At 47.1% G+C, this 21,540-nt stretch overlaps 1 protein-coding gene across 2 annotated transcripts in view; it reads left to right on the top strand.

The window, feature by feature from the left end:
* Positions 1-12,047: 12,047 nt before the first annotated feature.
* The window catches only part of ICMT (isoprenylcysteine carboxyl methyltransferase), a 33,972-nt gene continuing 24,479 nt past the window's right edge, over positions 12,048-21,540 (top strand). For both annotated transcript variants that reach the window (XR_015869851.1, XM_088447746.1), the window contains exons 1-3: positions 12,048-12,297; positions 15,903-15,991; positions 17,533-17,702. Coding sequence is in view for 1 of the 2 variants with exons in the window: in XM_088447746.1 (XP_088303872.1) it covers positions 12,082-12,297; positions 15,903-15,991; positions 17,533-17,702 (475 nt within the window). In the remaining variant the exon portion in view is untranslated. The remainder of the gene's footprint in view (positions 12,298-15,902; positions 15,992-17,532; positions 17,703-21,540) is intronic.

Here is a 21,540-nt window from a genome sequence, read left to right as displayed (position 1 = left end):
CATCACTGCCCTCAGGATCCTGGAAAAGGAGGATTGTGAGATGCCCGCCACTATTCCCACTGTTGTTTGAAACGATCCTGAGGCACAGAAATGTAACACCGCCATAAATTGCGTCAGTGGTGGTATTGCTGTTGGACTGTCAATTTGCCACTCAAGATCACTTTCTATTAATGAGAGAGTGTCTATGATGATTTTGGGAGGTAGACGGTAGCGTCTTAAAACCTCATCATCGGGCATTCCAAAAAGGGTGACACGTGTTCGAAATATCTGGGGCCTTGCATGCCTACGATGCCTACGCCTGGGACGAGTTTGAGGTTGGTCGTCTTCCGGGAGCAGGGCCAGAACAATTCGCCCCAGATCTACCTGAAATTCAAAGTTTACAATGTAAGGCTTTTGACCCACCCCAAAAGTAATAAAAAACAACTTAGCTTTCTGATACCATCCATAGCTGCTTACATGCCGGGGTATTGTCATGATACGTATAAACTGTAAAAAAGCCAACAATGAGACTTCAAAAATTTAGAGGGTGTTTTTTTGGTTTAAAAATTGTTGCAAGCCAACACAGAAAATAGCGGAAAAACACATTTGGCCATCGATGAAAACGACATTGCACACCGTACGTCAAATAGGGTTCAAATGGACCCAAAAAATGGAAAAGGGAAAAGCAAAACTGGATTATATGATGAATAAGCCGTCAAAAATGCGGTAATTAATTCGCAAATGCAAGTCACTACACCAACAGTCAAAAATGCGGTAATTAATTCGCAAATGCAAGTCACTACACCAACAGTCAACAATGCGGTAATTAATTCGCAAATGCAAGTCACTACACCAACAGTCAAAAATGCGGTAATTCATTCGCAAATGCAAGTCACTACACCAACAGTCAAAAATGCGGTAATTAATTCGCAAATGCAAGTCACTACACCAACAGTCAAAAATGCGGTAATTAATTCGCAAATGCAAGTCACTACACCAACAGTCAACAATGCGGTAATTAATTCGCAAATGCAAGTCAAAAAATGGACTTACCCAAATCGAATATATAAGCTTTCCACAAAAAACTTCTTTGGGTCCGAAAACCAAAAAAAACTAAAAAAGATGAAATGAGTGTTAAACAAATTAACGAACCACAAAACAGAAGAATACACCAATTGGCCACAAATTTGAATGCACAAAACTTACCAAATCAGGAAAGGATGTGGAAAAAATGAAAGAAATGCGAACGGAAAAACCAAAGAAATGTAGCAAAAACAAACAAAAAACCAACTCTGCCAAATCCTCCAAACGCAAACAACCAAATCCTAAACCACTTAACCGACAACACTCCAACAACCCCACCTCGACTCCACACACACCAAGCCATAAATAGGGTTTATTTTCCCGCACAAATTAAGGATGAATCATAGGGACGCACAATCAATGATGCGGCCGCAAACTAAGGACGCATGTATAAATACGTCACGAAATCACATAGAATTTCTGGATGATTTCATGCTGGAAGCAGAGACATGGCTTCAAACCAGGGAAACAATGGTCAAAATTGCGGCGGTAAGGCCTTCATGCATTTTGTGTCAATGATTCTTTTAAAACATAATATTGTGCAAGTTGTGAAGTGGCTAAATCTGCATATTTACCCAAATAGGTGAGGAGGATGACATGGAAGAGACTGCTGGCCCCAGTCAACCCGCCAAAGCTGCCAAAAAAAAAAGGCAGCCACATTTCACAAGCAAGGAGATGGAGGTTTTGATCCAGAAGTGCGTTGACATCCTGCCCCAGGCAGCCAGGAATATGAGCCAAAGCCAGAAGTGGAGAATGTGGGAGGAGGTCGCCGTTGCTGTCAATAGGGTGGGTGATTATGTCCGTCTAGCCCGGGATGTCAAACGGCGGTAAGTAAACACTTTCCCATCCTCTAAACAAACCCCATTGTAAAAAAAAGGATAATGGTTCCAAATTCATTCCACAGATGGGCAGACTTCAAATATCGTCTAAAGCAAAAACTTGCCGACAGGGCTAGGCATGCAAGGGGGACAGGTGGGGGTCCCACCCCTGTGTCATTGGAGTTGACAGACTTAGAAGAGATGGCACAGGGGTGTGTGCAGGCTGTGGAGGTGTTTGGCGTGTCCAACATGGATACGGACATGCCAGACTTTGCGGCTCCTCATGTTGGCCAAGGTAAGTCTTGTGATGTCACCAACTCTGAAATGCTATTGTGCCAATATGTAGATTCTAATGTGAGTCTTTTCTCCAATTTCCTAACAGAGACAGAGGCGGATGAGTCTGCTCCAGAGGGGAGCCTTGGGCGCAGAATTTCTGCTGGCTCTGCAGGGGAGGAACCAGTACATCCGGCTGAGGACCCTGCAGAAGCCAGTCCAGGGCGTGCCCCCTCGCAGGCAGTGGGCCTCCTCACAGAACTCAATTTTAAATCGGATTGCCATACGGAGATTCTGCAGAGGATGGACGCCAGTCTGCTACGGGTGGCTGAGGCCCTGGAGCAAAATGCTGCGGCCAACGTGACCATTGGTCAGGCCCTGGCGGAAAATACCAGGGCCAACATCCGCATCGCCGATGCCCTGGAGCAGCTCGTTCGCCAGCACATGGTGGAGCCGACCTCCCTTCCTGCCGGAACATCCGGATCCTCCACCTCTGGCACAACATCAGCCAATCCTCCAAATGTGCCTAGCCCTGTGCCTAGTCCAGAGGCCACAACATCTGCCTCTGGACAGGCCAGCCCGATGGCATCCCGGACCCGGTCTGGCGCCCACCCTCACCCAGCCAAACGGGCGAGAAAACGGTGACAGCAATGGCGACTTTTCCCACACTCCTTCTGTGCTTGGCTCATATTCCTTTCTGGTCAAAACTTCCCTCTCCTTTCTTGTGAAATGTTTTTAAATTTTGTATTTACGCTTATGTTAGTAGTTATGTTATATTTTTTTTTGGATCAAATATCTTGGCCACAAAAAAAGGCAATTCAATATTAGGCCAATTTGTTTGTGTGTAAACAATAAATTTTAAAAAAAACACTGACATTGTATTGTGACATTATTGTACAAATGGGTTACATTTAATCCTGGCCTTAAACGCAAAAACTGACCCTCTTTAAAAAAAAAAAAGGCCTCTTTAAGGAACGTTTAAAAAATCACATAGCGATGCAAATGCCACAGTAAACCCAAAAAAAGGGGAGCTAATTAAAAGATGATGACATTATTGTTACAATAGGCCATAACCACCAAATTGTGGCCAAAATAAAACCCCAAAAATGTACGCTAATTGATTGTGTAATCATGACATTAGCAGCTCTGATTTCCACCTGCGTACGCTTTTGTGCTATCCCAATAAACTGCTTTCCAAACACATAGCAAGACGGATTTCAATCCAACACTAATTACTTTACTGACCAGCCGCGATTAATCGCTGCACCATCGTGGAGTCCCGGGACGGAGGAGATGGCCATCGCCAATGTGGTCGAGTAATCCTGACCCTAAGCTGTGCGAGCATTTTGAAGGGAAAGCGGATGTTTCAGTGACGTATGAGACGGTCCGAACGCATTTGACGTTCGCATCTGCTAATGTATGTACGCCCCAAAAACGCCTCGCCACGCCTGCATTTTTTCATCTCCACCCCCGTCAACACCCAAAAACGCCCTGTTCTGTCAATCACATTTGACATGTCACTTCCTGTACGCTATTTTAGGAACGAGAGAAAAAAAACTCGCAATCTGCCGTACGCACATGCGCAGTGTAACACCGACGCATGCGCGGTTAGTCAACATCGGAACGCAACAAGCGTACTGTTGTTAACGTGCGGCTCTGAATGAGGGCCTATAATTCTTCAAAATAATAATTACAATTATTTTTATAGTATTGTTATTCATAAAGCACCAACATAGTCTGCAGTACTGCACAAAGTATGATATGCCAGTTGTGTAGTAGTGATAAACACATAATAGCTATTAATCAACACAAACGTTCCCCCTAGAACGAAACTATTTTTTGTTCCTAAAATTTACACTTAAAAGCATTTTTTTTGATGTGATCTATTTTGTTAGGTCTATTGTACATTGTTTCTATTATAGTCTCCCATGGCCTCTGACCTATCAGTCAATCTAGCTGTTCTAAGCCCCATCATAGATGAGTGCGACTCTCTCATCCTCCTTCCTGTGGCTGCTTCCCACACTGTGCGGAGCCTCCTCCTCTGGACTTTCTGAGAGACAAGTGTGGGTTTTACAGGCATTGTTCTCTCAGAGTAACTTAGAGATCTTTTAGACACTGTGCTCGGATCAACTCTTCTTAAAAGCAAACACCAGCCATCTGGAAAAATGGGATCGGTGCTTCTAAAGTGTTATTGTGAAGGATGGACAGCATCTCGCTTCTCTTTTACCTGTCTGATAGCCGCTTGTACTGAATCAGAACAGGGAGCCATCTTGTCAGATGGACAATGATACAACAAATCAATAGATGTGAGATGATAGATAGATAGATAGATAGATAGATAGATAGATAGATAGATAGATAGATAGATATGACCTAGATAGATAGATAGATATGAGATAGATAGATAGATCATACTTGCCAACTCTCCCTCATTGTCAGGGAGACTCCCTGAAATAGTAGCAATCTCCCTGTCTCCCTGAAGAGTCTAGCAATCTCCCTCATTTCATCCTTACCCCCATTATGAAGCTGTTATATTAAAAAACAGAGATATATACATTCAAATGGGATCATTAGTGTCATTTCCTTGCATTGGCTATTATAAGGCACAATGATCCCTATGAATTTCTGAGAAGTATTAGTGTGTTTTCATCAACAAACAGATCTTACTAACTGCTTTTGGGCTGGTTTACATTTGGATGTGTCAGGTTTAGGACACGCCTCTCAGATTTATCAGTACACGCCCATCACATGTATGACACACCTCTCGGATTTATCAGTACACGCCCACTGTAACACGCGCTCATAGGTGCTGCTTTCACAATCTCCCTGAAATGCTTTTTCAAAAGTAGGCAAGTATGAGATAGATATGACCTAGATAGATAGATAGATAGATAGATAGATAGATAGATAGATAGATAGATAAGAGATACATAGATAGATATGAGATAGATAGATACATAGATATGATATAGATAGATAGATAGATAGATAGATAGATAGATAGATAGATAGATAGATAGATAGATAGATATGCACAATATCTGGTTTAAGTCTTGAGAGTTTTTTGAGTCTGAAAAACATGCAAGTTTGCCTGTTCTGTGCATTTATTACATTGGCTTAACAAGTTTGAAAATGTAAGAGTTTTCACTCACATTTTCTTAACTCTCACCCTATTACATTTGGCCCATAGTGTGAGATAAACAAATAAATAATTATGAGATACAGATAAACAGATGTTATGCTGGGCATACACTATACAATTGTCTGTCAGATATCTGTCCAATCTGGCTGGTTGGAATGAAAATTGGTAATATATGGGAGCAAATGACAGTTGATTATATGGTTTTAAACACTGAAAAATGATTATTCAGATTGGTTAAATTTGTTTTATTTAACCAATTTGGTTGAATGTCCATTTTTGTCTGTTTTCCAGTGTTTGTGAGCAAATGTTCGATTGCCATTTGCTCCCTTACATTACCAGATTTTCATTACAACCAGCCAGATTGGACAGATATCTGACAGATAGTTGTATAGTGTATGCCCAGCATAAGATGGAGACAGACAGACAGATAGATAGATATGAGATAGATAAATAGACAGACAGACTGATAGATAGATACAGTCAGGTGCATAAATATTGGGACATTGACAGAATTTTCATATTTTGGCCTCTATTCACCACCACAATGGCTTTGAAATTAAACAAACAAGATGTGCTTTAACTGCAGACTTTCAGATTTAATTTGAGAGTAATTACATCCAAATCAGGTGAACGGTGTAGGAATTACAACAGTTTCTATATGTGCCTCCCACTTTTTAAGGGGCCAAAAATAATGGGACTATCAACTCAAAAGCTATTTCATGGACAGGTGTAGGCTATTCCCTCGTTATTTCATTATCAATTAAGCAAGTAAAAGGTCTGGAGTTGATTCTAAGTGTGACATTTGCATTTGGAATCAGTTGCTGTCGACTCTCAATATGAGATCCAAAGAGTTGTCACTATCAGTGAAGCAAGCCATCATTAGGCTGAAAAATCAAAACAAACCCATCAGAGAGATAGCAAAAACATTAGGTGTGGCCAAATCAACTGTTTGGAACATTCTTAAGAAGAAAGAATGCACGGAGAGCTCAGCAACACCAAAAGACCCGGAAGACCACGGAAAACAACTGTGGTGGATGACAGAATAATTATTTCCCTGGTGAAGAAAAACCCCTTCACAACAGTTGGCCAAATCAAGAACACTCTCCAGGAGATAGGTGTATATGTGTCAAAGTCAACAATAAAGAGAAGACTTCACAATAGTGAATACAGAGGGTTCACCACAAGATGTAAACCATTGGTGAGCCACAAAAACAAGAAGACCAGATTAGAGTTTGCCAAACAATATCTAAAAAAGCCATTACAGTTCTGGAACAACATCCTATGGACAGATGAGACAAAGATCAACTTGTACCAGATTGATGGGAAGAGAAGAGTATGGAGAAGGAAAGGAACTGCTCATGATCCAAAATATACCACCTCATCAGTGAAGCATGGTGGTGGTAGTGTCATGGCGTGGGCATGTATGGCTGCCAATGGAACTGGTTCCCTTGTATTTATTGATGATGTGACTGCTGACAAAAGCAGAAGAATGAATTCTGAAGTGTTTCAGGCAATATTATATGCTCATATTCAGTCAAATGCTTCAGAACTCATTGGACGACGCTTCACAGTGCAGATGGAAAATGACCTGAAGCATACTGCAAAAGCAACCAAAGAGTTTTTTAAGGCTAAAAAGTGGAATGTTATGCAATGGCCAAGTCCATCCCTGACCTGAATCCGATTGAGCATGCATTTCACTTGATGAAGACAAAACTGAAGAGAAAATGCCCCAAGAACAAGCAGGAACTGAAGACATTTGCAGTAGAGGCCTGGCAGAGCATCACCAGGGATGAAACCCAGTGTCTGGTGATGTCTATGCGTTCCAGACTTCAGGCTGTAATTGCCTGCAAAGGATTTGCAACAAAGTATTAAAAAGTGAAAGTTAGATTTAGGATTGTTTAGTTTGTCCCATTACTTTTGGCCTCTTAAAAAGTGGGAGGCACTTATAGAAACTGTTGTAATTCCTACACCGTTCACCTGATTTGGATGTAATTACCCTAAAATTAAATCTGAAAGTCTGCAGTTAAAGCACATCTTGTTTGTTTCATTTCAAAGCAATTGTGGTGGTGAATAGAGGCCAAAATATGAAAATTCTGTCAATGTCCCAATATTTATGCACCTGACTGTATATAGATAGATAGATAGATAGATAGATAGATAGATAGATAGATAGATAGATATGAGATAGATAGATAGATAGATAGATAGATAGATAGATATAAGATAGATAGATAGATAGATAGATAGATAGATAGCCTATCTATCCATCTATCTATCTTATATCTATCTATCTCATATCTATCTATCTATCTATCTATCTATCTATTTCAGTTTTACAGCTGCATAGTGAACTTGAAAATCGCTGTGCCTGTCTGCCCCTGGCCCCGAACAATTGCCTGTGAGAGCAGCTGTCATTACTAATATGCTTCAGTCCTATCCGGGGGCGAGCTCCAACAAAAATCGCCAGATCTTTGCGTATGCTTACCTCTGCATAGGCTGCAGTTCCATCTACCTACCCATGACACACATACCGCAAACTTATGCAAAGTTGTCAAACACCCTATTGCTGCTCATTTAGCAGAAAGTGGAGATCTGGATGATTGCCATGCTACTCTGAACAGTCTCGCAGATATGAGTAAGTATGCCTCGTTCGGCCCTGTGAGCATGCGCAGTGTGAATAATCGCAGATGCGACCACTTTGCATGCAATACCCCTTTTACACCGAAGCTTGCAGGGTTAAGCCGGGTAGCTCCTTGGTATAAAAGGGGAGAGGGTTGGATCACGTGGTCGAGTGACCCGGAAATCCAACCCAGGTAACTTGCAGGGTTTAACACGGGAGCAACCCATGAAACCCTGCAGTGTGAACGGCGTGCTCCGGGTCACGATGACCCGGAACGCGCCGCATGCCGGCTGATTGGTTCGGCTTCAGTGGTGCTTGGAGATGACGTCATCTCCAAGTGTCCACTTCAACGCCGGAAAAGCCGGGTCTATGCAGACCCGACTCCGGGTGTGAACGGTGCCGACTCGGGAATGTCCTGGGTCGGCGTTGGCTAAATTCCGTGTCTGATCCGGATTGGAACCCTGCAACGTGTGAACAACTGCAACGTGAGAGGATCCACTGCAGTACTAGCCACAGATGACAGGTGGCAGTGCACCATTAACTCTGACAGCTGCACAATCTTTTTCAGTTATACCCCTTTTACACCAGAGAAAAAACCTGTCTTTTTGCTGGGTCTACCCGGGTCGCAGCTCAGTGTAAAAGGGTCCCTGAAAAACAACCCGGGTCACTTGACCTGGCAATCCAACCCAGGTAGCTACCGGGGTCAGACCAGGATGGACCTGGGTAATGGTGCAGTGTAAACTGCGCAACCCGGGTTATCTGACATGGATCATGCCTAAATTTAGCTGATTGGTGGTTGTGGAGCAGTCACCTCCCACTTTTTATGACCTCACAAGTTTAGCAGGGCAGACCCAGGTTCAGTGTGAATGGGGCTGACCTGAGAATAACCCAGATCGATGGTGCTGTGTAAACGGTGTCTGACCTGGGTTGGAACCATGTCTGAAAACCCAGTGGTGGAAAAGAGGTAATACTCTACTCAGCACTTTGATAAAGTTCAAGTCTATTAGGATTAAGGGCCTGATTCACTACGGATCGCAACTTTGCTTATACGCACGCACCGCAGTTGCTAATATCAGCGATGCTATTTAAATGATTGCATACACATTGCGATCGCATCCTAACATAAGGACGCCCTCTTCTCCTTACTCACATCCGTATACTTTGTCAAAATAGCTAAACAATTGGTAACATCGAGTAACATCGGACCCATGCGCACAGTTGCACAAGCCCTGACCTTACTCGGGAATTGCTAACAGCCACGCACGCTATGAGACCTCAGGCTGCATATGGGATCATAGTGGATAATTTATGCACGTCTCCGCAACGCCGTTGAAGCGCACTGGCGCGCCTGCGTTCGCTCAACCACCCCCCTTATCACCACCCACAAACGCCACTTCCTGTCAATCACTCTGCCATGGGTCTGCGTACACACTACGATCTCATTCCCGAATGCAGTGGATAGTTTGCGCACGCACACTGCGATGCATACGCATGCGCAATACGCAACAATCGGACGATTGCGTGCGTCTTAGTACTTGCGATCCGTAATGAATCAGACTTCTCCTGTACGCAACCTGTATGGGGCCATCACTCCTACCAATGGTTGCATGCGTAATGTTGTCATTTATTTTCCTATTCAAAGAGTTATTTTATTTGCCAAGAGTGATGAAAGCAATTCTGCAGTTTGTGGGGCTTAGCAACTATTACAGACTTTTAGCTGTCATTTCTCAGGAGTTGTTAGCCCTATAGCTACCTGGACTAAACAGGGGATGCTTAAGGATTCCCCAGGCAAAACAGGATTCTGACACCTTAAAATGTCTCTTCATATCTGCACCCATTCTCTGGTATCTCAATCCTATCTGTGTTTAGACACTTAAGCTGGGCACACATTAAAAGATACATTGGCCGATCAATTGATCGGCCAATGTATCTGCTGCCCATCGGGCAGTGTGTACCCGCGATATGTCGGTGAATGTCGGCGTTCATTGACATATCGCATTGGCTGTGCTGCACAGCCGATGGACAGATATGTCCGCAGACTATCTGTCCATCGGCAGGTGTGTAGGGGCGGTCGGCAGACCGCTCGTACACACACAGCGGCGAAGAGGGGAGCGGGACACGCTCACCAGGACACGCCCCCTGGTCGCCGGCACCTGCGGTCAGACACAGATGATGGTTGTTCAGTGTGTACGAACAACCATCTTCTGCAGTGTGTACTCACCATTAGGGGTATTTTTTACTAAAGTGGAGATGTTGCCCATAGCAACCAGATTCTACTTAACATTTATCTAGCACCTCCTAGAAGATAATAGCTAGAATCTGAATGGTTGCTATGGGCAACATATCCACTTCTAAAATCTCTCACTTTTAGTAAATATACCCCTTAATGTTAATATATAGGATAGTAGAGCAGAAGCTGTAGTCTCTGAGACAGTCAAGGATGTTCTTCATACTTTGCCTTCCTTTCCAAGACCTCCCTGGAGGTGAATTGCAATGTGGGAAACCGGAAGCCGGAAGCCGGTGGCCATCATTATGGCCTCCATTGAAGGGGGCCGCTTTCCTCACTGACCACAAGAACCGTAAGTAATCAAAGATGTTATATTGCAGCCTTGACTAAAACCTATAGACTATGAACAAATCTACGTAATCAAGCATGCAGTTTATTGTGTAATGGCAGATACTGAAAAACAGGGACATGTCCAGGAACAAAAAAAAAAATCAGTTACAAATCATTATGGGGGCAATTTATCAATAATGACATACTCAATGCGTTCTGGGCGGGATATTAGAGCCCATTGTCACACTGCAGCATGTGATAATAGCTCCCGAATGTATTAAGTAGCACCGGCAGGGAGAGGGGTTCCAGAACGATCTCGGAGTGAAGTGGCCGCATCAGTGGTCTCTTTACTTCTCTATCGGGACTCCTGTGCATATGCGGTCTACTGACAATGCAAGTGGGGCTGCCATTCTGGGGGAACCCTCTCCCGGTAAAGCATGGAAGTGTAGCCTGTAGGCTACAGCGGGTAACGACATCTTCAGACCAAACTACGGAATGAGAAGTGAATATGACGGCATCACATCCCCATAGAAAACTATGGGGATTGTGGCTACTGTTGGAAATGTAGGGACAGCAACAGGGCTTAAAGTGGTCCCTCGAGACGTGGTGGAACTCATCTCTCCAGCCGCCTACTCCCCCCCCCCCCCGCCACGCTAGTCTGACAGGCCAAAACAAGTGTGAAAACTGTTCTTTACACACACACGCGCGCACTCACACGCACACACACACCGTTGTGTATAGGAAACGGTAAAGTGAATGGCTGGGGGCCGCCTAGTCCCTCAGAAGCTTTTGGGGGCTATGACAGTGTGAAATACATCTTAGATGTTTGTTTAGCACTTCTGCCATCAGCTGAGACTATAGTGTTAGATGATCACTTAAAAAGTGTCTCTCTGTCTGTGGGACTTCTGTGCAGGGACTTGGTGGAGGTGGAACTAGTTCCACCTACCAGTAAAGGTGACGGAACTCAGTTCCACCCCCTTCCTGCCCACTTTAACCCCTGGACAGCAGAAGATATATCTAATGCAGGGCCGGATTGACCATCTGGCACTTCTGTAATTTGCCAGAAGGGCCGATGGTCTCTTGGCCGGTTTGAGGAGGGTGGAAGTTTTCCCGCCCTCCACCCCACGCCGCTGGATACATACTATTAGCTCAGGGGGAGGGAAGGGGTGGCAGCAGTGGGACGAAAAGAGAAGGGGGCAGCCGCGAGGCCACACCCTGTGACTCGCGGCATGCCCCCTTGAAAATAAACCACACTCTCTTTTGCGCGCACACAGGGGGGACTGCCAGGGCTGATGTACAGCCCCAGTCCGTCCCTGATCTAATACATAATACATTGAGGGGATACTTAATATTTGCAGCTATCTCCCATAAAACTTTTTTTTTCAGGGCATATGCCACAAATATTTAATGATAAATAGGCCCATAAATTCTTGAACTGTCTTTGGGAAATAGGGACAGATTACAGCTAGAAAAGCTCATGTTGTTGTTCAACTTCGCCTTATTCCCCGTTTGTCCAGCAGGGGTCGCCCCAGCAGTCTATAATTTTATGGTGACGTCACTCCACGTCGGACGAGAAGTGCGCGCCGGCTTCCTCTCTGCCTCCTCCAACATGGCCGGCGTGCGGCTGGTGCTGGAGGGCAGAGTGAGTGCGGTCAGCTTTCTGCTCGGGTTGTCCATCATCTCCCTGCCCCTCATCACCAGCAGCCAGTACACGGAGCCGGGGCAGGGACTGCTGGGCACAGCGCAGGGCCGAATAGCTCTGGCCGTATTCGTAGCGGTACTTAATGGTCTCCTGCTGCTCCTCTACCGGGCGCATCTCTATCAGGTACTGCGGGGGATATAGTGAGGGGCCATAGTGACATATGGGGGCACCTTGAGGGGGTGGGGGAATATATTGAGGTGTGGGGGCACCTCTGGCATTGCCCGGTATGGGTGTAGTGACACATGGGGATGGGGTCACCTCTGGCATTGCGCGCTTTGGGTGTAGTGACACATGGGGGCACCTCTGGCATTGCCCGGTATGGGTGTAGTAACACATGGGGATGGGGTCACCTCTGGCATTGCGCGCTTTGGGTGTAGTGACACATGGGGGCACCTCTGGCATTGCCTGTTATGGGTGTAGTGACACATGGGGATGGAGGCTCCTCTGGCATTGCCCTGTATTGACACATGGGGGCACTTCTGGCATTGCCCGGTATGGGTGTAGTGACACATGGGGGAACCACTGGCATTGCCCGGTATGGGTGTAGTGACACATGGGGGAACCACTGGCATTGCCCGGTATGGGTGTAGTGACACATGGGGGAACCACTGGCATTGCCCGGTATGGGTGTAGTGACACATGGGGGAACCACTGGCATTATGGCTGTAGTGACACATGGGGGAACCACTGGCATTGCCCGGTATGGGTGTAGTGACACATGGGGGAACCACTGGCATTGCCCGGTATGGGTGTAGTGACACATGGGGGAACCACTGGCATTGCCCGGTATGGGTGTAGTGACACATGGCAGCACCTCTGGCATTGCCAGTTATGGGTGTAGTGACACATGGGGAAATCTCTGGCATTGCCCGGTATGGGTGTAGTGACACATGGGGATGGGGGCTCCTCTGGCATTGCCCTGTATTGACACGTGGGGGCACCTATGGCATTGCCCGGTATGGGTGTAGTGACACATGGGGGCACCTCTGGCATTGCAAGTTATGGGTGTAGTGACACATGGGGAAACCTGGCATTGCCTGGTATGGGTGTAGTGACACATGGGGATGGGGGCTCCTCTGGCAGGCAATGCCATGTATTGACACATGGGGGCACCTCTGGCATTGCCCAGTTTGGGTGTAGTGACACATGGCAGTACCTCTGGCATTGCCCGGTATAGGTGTAGTGACACATGGCGGCACCTCTGGCATTGCCTGGGATGGGTGTAGTGACCCATGGGGGCACCTCTCATTGCCCGGTATGGGTGTAGTGAGACATATGGGGGCACCTCTGGCATTGCCCTGGGTGAAGGTCTGTTCAGTTAAGGGCTAGTATGCACTGGCGGGTCGGGTCTGAAATCCCGGCTGTCGGGATGCCGCTGGTCAGAATACCGACTGCCAGAATCCCGACATCCATAGGGAACACAGGTATGTACTTTACTAACCCCTACCCTAACCTCTCCCCTTCCCAGGAAGCCTAAACCTAACCTCCCCCTTCCCACGCCCTAACACCCCGATACTTACCTTCGGGATGCCAGCGGTCGGGATACTGGTGCCGGGATCCCGACCTGTCTGGATTTCGGCGCCAGTATTCAGACCATCGGCATCCCGCGCGCCTGCCGGGATGCTGACTATATCCCTATGTACTGATGTCTTGTGAATCAAAGTCTACCTGTTGCTTGTGGACATTGGGATCAACTTGTGGGCTGGCCATGAGCGTGCCGCCTATTGAAACATTCTGCCCCAGTTTATTTTTTTATATTTTTGTTTGTTATTTAAAACAGCCGCTCAACATTAACTTACACAGAAAAATAGAATTTGACGGCAGATAAGAACCACTTGGCCCATCTAGTCTGCCCTTTTTTACCTTTTGGTAACCTCAACTCTGTGATCCTCAGTTCTTTGTAAGGATATCCTTATGTCTTTCCCAAGCATGATTAAATTGTTCTACTGTCTTAGCCTCTACCAGATGGGAGGTTATTCCACTTATCTACTACCCTTTCTGTGAAGTCATTTTTCCTCAAATTTCCTTTGAATCTACCTCCCCCCAGTGTCAGTGCATGTCCACGTGTATTCGTACTTCTCTTCTTTTAAAGAATGTCTCCCTCCTGCACCTTGTTAAAACCCATGATCAATTTGAACGTTTCTATCATGTCCCCCCTTTCCCTTCTCTGTTCCAGACTATACATATTGAGATCTTAGTCTTTCCTGGTACGTTTTGTGGTGTAGACCATGCACCATTTTAGTTGCCCTTCTTTGCACAGTCTCTAATGTATTTATATCTTTCTGGAGATATGGCCTCCAGAACTGAACACAGTATTCGAGATGAGGCCATACTAATGATCTATACAGGGCATTATTACTTCTTTCTTCGTGCTACTGATTCCTCTCCCTATGCAACCAAGCATCTGACTTGCCTTCCTCATTGCTTTGTTACAATGCTTACCTGCCTTTAAGTCACCTGAAATAGTGACTCCTAGATCCCTTTCCTCCTCTGTAGTTTCCATTACAGTACCCTCAATACTATATTTATCTTTTGGGTTCTTGAGACCCAAGTGCATAGTTTTGAATTTTTTTTAGCATTAAACTGTAGTTGCCTCGTTCTTGTCCATTCCTCTAGTCTAGCTAGATCGTCCATCATTTGTCTTACCCCTCCAGATGTCTACCCCGCTGCATATTTTTGTGTCCTCTGCAAAAAGGCATAGTTTTTCCCTTTAATACCAGTTGCAATGTCACCAACAAAGATATTAAAAAGCACTGGTCCAAGTACAGAACCTTGGGGTACACCACTTGTCACAAATTATTTCCTGAAACTGCAAGCTTGGGGTCCCTATTCACCCCTTAGGAAACTCACCGGTGTCATCTGGAATATTATCTTCCCTTTTGTTCTGTAACGGGACAGTGGGGTCTTATCGTGCATTGACCAGAATTATCCGTCAATCCGTGTAATGCGTTCATGTCACAATAGGCGTCACCTGTAGCACATTTAATATACTCGGTGCTTCTTTATAAATGCCTTCACTGACAACATGGGAATATCTGCTGTCCAATTCTGATCTCCACTGCGCAGTGCTATTGATGTACAGTGAGTTCCCTATGCTCTGTTCCTTTGTCATGTTAGGGATCGGACATATAAAATGAAACACATTTTTATTTTAGAGTTTAGACACTTCCATGGTCCAGCCCCTGAGATCCCACCTAGCGCTCAGGCCTTTATAGCTAACAGTGAGGTTGTCTAACACCCTCATCCATGAACGTATGTTGAGAAGATGAACAAAAAGTGTCAGAAGATGGGATTCTGTCCGGGTCTGCAATATGGCCGATTCCACTTGGTGCTGGTGACTGGTTACAAGACATGTCCCCTCTTTCACAGTATATCAGAAGCAGCAAGAAAAGGATGGTACATGATGGTAACACAGGCTGGCACCAGCAAGAGGTTTAAGGGCTTTGAGCAGTATCTGTTAATAGGCTTTGAGAGGTCAGACTGAAGGTAACGGACAAGGCCGATTCATTTGTGGTTGTGACATAGAGGAAATGTTTATGACCATGAACTGTGCAAGTTAAAACATTTGTTAATTCTCAGTTGCACACTTGTATTTGCTAATACTTATTACTGGGCTGAGATTTCAAAAGAAAGTAACGGATACCTGCTATAGAAGGATTAGGGGAATACTCGGTGTCACTGTATGTAATTGTCCACTTCCTGCACATAACGTGTGTCTCTGTTTGTAGGTAGCCATCAGAGCTTCCCTGCTAGGCTTTGCGTTTGGCTGTGGCTTGCTGGTGAGCGTCAGCCAGTCACCGTGGAGGCACTTTGGATGGTGAGTAATCACAGGAAGACTATTCCTAAAATACAATCCAAAAGGAGCCGACTTGTAAAACAACCAACCACAAAAACAAGCCTATAGCGTTCAGCACATCTACAAGGGCAGTTGTATTTATTATGCATGAAACCAATATCACACTACTAATCTGCCTCCCATCATTTGCATACCTGAGTCACAGGCATTCCACAGACTAGATAAGTGGAATATATAATAAGGCAAGCATAGTCTCTTTTTTGATGTGGAGGTCTCAGAAGGTGGGAATTTTGCACTCACATTATATTCCTTGTGACAGCAGACAGTGATTTTCCCAGTTCTGTTCTTACGGGATGTAGTCAGCATCCCGTCGTGCGGGATGCCGACGGCCAAAATACAGGTGCTGTAATCCCGAAAGTGTCGGGATCCCCGGCTCCAGTATCCCGACCACCGGCATCCCGTTGGTAAGTATTGGGGGTTAGGTACTAAGGGGGAGGTTAGGTTTAGGCATCGGGGAGGGAGGGTTAGAGTTAGGGTGCGGGGAGGTTAGGTTTAGGCACTAGGGAGGGCGGTTAAGTTAGGCACCGGTGAGGGAGGGTTAGTGTAGGGGTTAGGATTAATGGTACTATACTTGCCTACGGGTGTCGGGATTCTGACTGTCGGTATTCTGACCGGCAGCATCCCGACTGCCGAGAACCCCATACCCAACCCATTTTTACACCCATTGCTGCTGATGAAGATTGCGGCTCGTCTTCCTGTATATGAGGGCAGGCTCAAATCGACCTCTTCAACGAATTGTCAAGGTTTGCACGTCGCATACACAGTGGTGGCAGCCATTTTGCGGACTGAGATTCGATTGCTGCCTATCAATTCTTTAGGAACTGTTGATACAAAATGTCCGCCTATATACAGGTTACATTACCCTCTGTAATGTTGCTAGTTCCTAGTGATGTACAGGCTGTCTTTATGGCTGTTGGTGTAGACCACAAAATGGCTGACACAATTATGAGAAGGTGATGGGTACACTATGCATGGTCCTCTAAACAGTAGTGGACAATACATATTCATGAAAACACATGGGATGATTGTAAACCAGTGTAGGAAGCAGAAAGTACAGGGTAATTGTTGTCCTTTCTAAAAAAAAAAAAAAAACTATCATTATTTCATTAAAACTGAAGGTAAATGTTATAGTATCTTGTAGAATATGGAGCCAATATTGATTTCACTTAATTTTCATTCACTTAATATTCACCCACTTTTATAGTATTTCCCTATAAAGCTGGTTTGTATTTTTATATTGTATATAGTGGGACATTTTTTTTTTTTTAAAACTGGTGCAAAGGTAAAATTTGTTGTTGCCGATGTAGACCAATCAGATGTCTGCTTTCAGTCTCTAAGCCGCATTAGGAAAAAGACAGCAACCGATTGGTTGCTAAGCGGAAAATAGCTAATTTTCCACCCTGTGCATTATAGCTTGTTCAACAAGCCTGAAAATAGCCGTTTAGTTGTGATGTTAGATTCTTAACCGCAATAAAGATGAGACCTACTCTCTTACTTCCTAGGTACATGTGTTCCCTCTCGTTTTTTCACTACTCTGAATATTTAATTACGGCGATGAACAATCCTAGGAGCCTATCTCTGGATTCCTTCCTGCTGAACCACAGCCTGGAATACACACTGGCGGCCATCTCCTCTTGGGTGGAATTTACCATTGAGAAAACCATTTATCCAGGTATTTGTCTGGCAGAGAAACATTCAGTGTTGATGGCAGATAAAGTCCCAATGGCCCATATAATACGTCCCATGTAACCATTTAATGACTAAAACTGGCCACACACCTACTGAGCCAATGCTGGGACAAAATAAGACCCAAAGTGTCCTCTATAAGCCAGGGCAGGCCTGCACTAATTGTTTAAAGCTGTTGGTGTTGAAACTATAGTGACACCATTTTGTTCCATTTTCCTACTACTTGTTCAGTGCATTAAAAAAAAAAAAGTTTCTACTTCAGGGTCCATAGGGTATCCACAGGATACCTTGGGGTATAGGTGTGACGTCAGTCGCTGGGCACCATAGAGTTAAGCTTTTCAGCCTCCCAGGATGCACTAGGGTCCCCCTCCTATACCCCGCCCCCGAGCCAAGGCACCTCAGTTTAGTTTGGTGCCCGGCCGGCGTCGGGTGCACCTGTCGGAGTGGGGGCTAGAAGAGCCCCTGAAGCTTTCTTCAGTGCAGCTGTGGCTGCACATCTGGATGTACAGCATGGACAGTCAGTCCTGACGTCCATGCTGTCTTCCCTACACCCCCGCCGGTACCAGAACGCCGGTACCGATCCGGGGATGCTGGTGAGCATCTGGGGTCACAGCTAGCGGTGACCCCAGATGTTCCGGACCATGGCCGGATCCAAGGGGGACAAAGGTAAGCAGCGGGGTCCCGCGGTGGGTCCCATGGTTCTAAGTCCCCAGGCAGGGGGCTTCCTGGGGACTGGCTGCAGCGTGGAGCCAGGCGACCAACCTGCGCTTTCCACTACCCCCTGGGACAGCGGACCGCAGCAGAGCGGTAGCGCTGCGGCGTCCCAGGGGTTAAATGCATGCCAGGGGAGCGCGCCTTCCCTGTCTCACAGCCGGTGCCTCCCCCGCTGCACACAGCCCTCTCTGCATGCTGCCGACTGGTCCTGTGGCAGCGCTCCTCCCCCAGGCCAGCCTCCTCTCTGCTCCTCGGCGGCCATCTTCTCTGCAACGCATGGTGAACGCTGCTGGAAGTCTGGAAGGAAGCATCGTGGTCTGGGTTCCCCCGCATACCTCTCCTCTGCTTTGGCTCAGGTCTGTGTATGCAGCGCTGTGTCCTACCAGGCCCTGTGTCTGTGTAGTTGAGTGATCAGCGCTGTTAGTGCAGGAATTGTTATTTCTCTGCATTGTATGTGACTGTGCTAGCGCTGCCTGTAACTTTTCTTCTCTAAACTGTCAGCTTTATTACTGTCCCTGTTCTTTCTGCTAAAGCCCTTGCGGTGCGGTGCTGCAGGGTGGTCTCTCGCCTATTTAATACTTAATTGGTGAGAGAGGTCACATACGTGGTGCCATAATGTCTGAAAGTGATTTTCCCCTCCGGCTACAGTGTACCACGTGCAAAGTACCGTTAGCGGAGGGGGAGGGTAGCGTGGAGGGCCTTTGCCGGCAGTGTTTGTCCATGGCGCGGCCTATTACGGTTACAGCACCGGTACAGGAGCCGCCCTGGGCTTGTTTCGCTCAGGCGTTAACAGCTTTAGTGGGCCAGTTAGCTCCGCAGCCCGCGTTTACTCCGATGGGTTTGTCCCAGCAGTCTGTGGTGTCGTCACCCATGCAGGGGTTCCCACGACAATTGGTGGTACCCCACAGTCTCCCTATTTCCCCGCTCCCGGGTTCTCAGGAGCCAGCGTGGGTTAACTCGCTGACGAGTTCTGTACAGCACTTGTCGGATGTGTTGCAAGGGGAGTCTGTGATGCGGCCTCATAAAAGGCCGGTGGCGTCTCTGTCCGCTCCTTATGAGGATGACGAAGGGACGTCTGATGATGGGGAGATTCTGGATCCTTACGATCAGGAACCTCTCCATACTAAGGACGCTGATGCTAAGTCCAAAGTATATATTCCTGGACTTATTCGGGCGGTCCGCACAGCCTTGGTGATTGAGGACGAAGTTCCCCCAGCGGCTAAATCTAAGTATGCCTTTTTCAAAGATGTGAAGGGCGATGCCACAGTCTTTCCTCTTTCGGGTCAGTTGGTGGACCATTTAGAGGAGGCGTGGAAACAACCTGGCAAAAGATACCAGCCGCAGAAACGCCTGGCGGTGGCTTATCCGTTCGCGGATAATTATTTTGCTAAGTGGGTATCCCCTCCACAGGTGGATTCTCACGTGACCCGTCTTGTCCGTAGTGCCACATTGCCGATGCCATCCATGTCCTCCCTTAAGGATGCTACGGACCGCAAGGTAGAAATCTGCCTGAAGTCCGCTTATTCCCTTGAAAGGGGGGTAGCACGGCCGGCTATGGCCATTTGCTGGGTTGCCAGAGCGATGGAGCGCTGGGCGGATTCATTAGAGGCTTCTTTTGAATCCGACTGTCCGGCCGAACAGGCGGAGTTGATTGGCAATCTCCGTGATTCGGCCACCTACATCAACGAGGCGGCTCTAGACATTAGTACTCTGGTGTCTAGAATTTCTTCAGCAGCGGTAGCTGCTCGTCGCACCTTGTGGCTGCGATCCTGGAAGGCGGACGCAGATTCCAAGAAAGGTCTGGAAGCGTTGCCGTTTACCGGAGAAGTTCTCTTCGGTCCGGATCTGGATAAGATTGTGGCCACGCTGGAGGCAGCCAAAACTGCTTGTCTCCCGTCGGCCGCTGCTCCTTCTGGTTCGGGACCATCGTCCTTTCGGTCATCTAGGGCCCAGGGCAGGCCCAAACCACAGTCGTTTCCTCGACAGGCTGGCCCTAAGAAATCGGTCAAGCCCCGGAAGCAGGCATGGAGTACCAGACGTCCGGCCCCCAAGCCAGATGACAAGCCTGCGGCCTGACGGTCCGGGCCTCCCTTTGGGGGATCCCAGGGTGGGAGGCCGCCTGCTACAGTTCGCCCAGTGTTGGTCGACCACTACGACAGACACTTGGGTTCTGGAGGTGGTTTCCCACGGATACGCCCTCTCCTTCCGGCACAGACCCCCGGCTCGCTTCTTCACCACGGGTCTACCATCAGACCGGAACAAGGCTACGGAGCTGCAGAAGGTATTGCACACTATGCTCCAGGCTGGAGTTATAGTGCCTTTTCCATTCTCCCAGAGGGGCCAGGGTTTCTATTCAAATCTATTTTTGGTACAGAAACCCAATGGGTCATATCGTCCGATTCTCAACCTCAAAGCACTCAACAAGTCTTTGCGGGTCCCGAAGTTTCGGATGGAGACCCTACGGTCCATCATTCTGGCGCTGGAACCTGGGGACTACATGGTGTCATTGGACATACAGGACGCTTACCTGCATGTCCCTATTCTTTTGCGCCATCAACAGTTCCTCAGGTTTGCAATCCGCAGCGACCACTTCTAGTTTCGGGCGTTACCTTTTGGCCTGGCAACAGCACCACGTGTTTTCACCAAGGTGATGGCGGTCATGGCGGCTTCTCTGCGGCTGCAGGGCGTCCGCATGTTGCCGTATTTGGACGACCTGTTATTGGTGGCAGGATCTCCAGAGCTCCTGTTACGCCACTTGGACCTGACCATTGCACTGCTGCAACGGCACGGCTGGCTAATCAACTGGCAGAAGTCCACTCTAATCCCGTCTCGGAGGATTCTGCATCTTGGAGCCTTATTGGACTCGGGACAGCAAAGGATCTTCGTGACGGAGGACAAGATCTCTGCTTTACAGTCAAGGGTGCGCAGTTGCCTGCACAGCCGCCGGGGGTCCTTACACTCGGCGATGAGGTTACTGGGCTCCATGGTGTCGGTGTTCGACATGGTGGAATACGCCCAGTTTCACTCCAGACCTCTGCAGCACCTGATCCTGTCCAAGTGGAACGGGCTGCCTCAGTCTCTGAAGTCCCAGACGATTGTGCTCACCCAGG

This window comes from Taudactylus pleione, unplaced genomic scaffold (genome assembly GCF_031769625.1).
Source record: "Taudactylus pleione unplaced genomic scaffold, aTauple2 ptg000437l, whole genome shotgun sequence".
NCBI classification, from domain to species: domain Eukaryota; kingdom Metazoa; phylum Chordata; class Amphibia; order Anura; family Myobatrachidae; genus Taudactylus; species Taudactylus pleione.
Note: the sequence above shows the minus strand (reverse complement) of the source record. Positions and strands in the feature narration are given on the sequence as shown.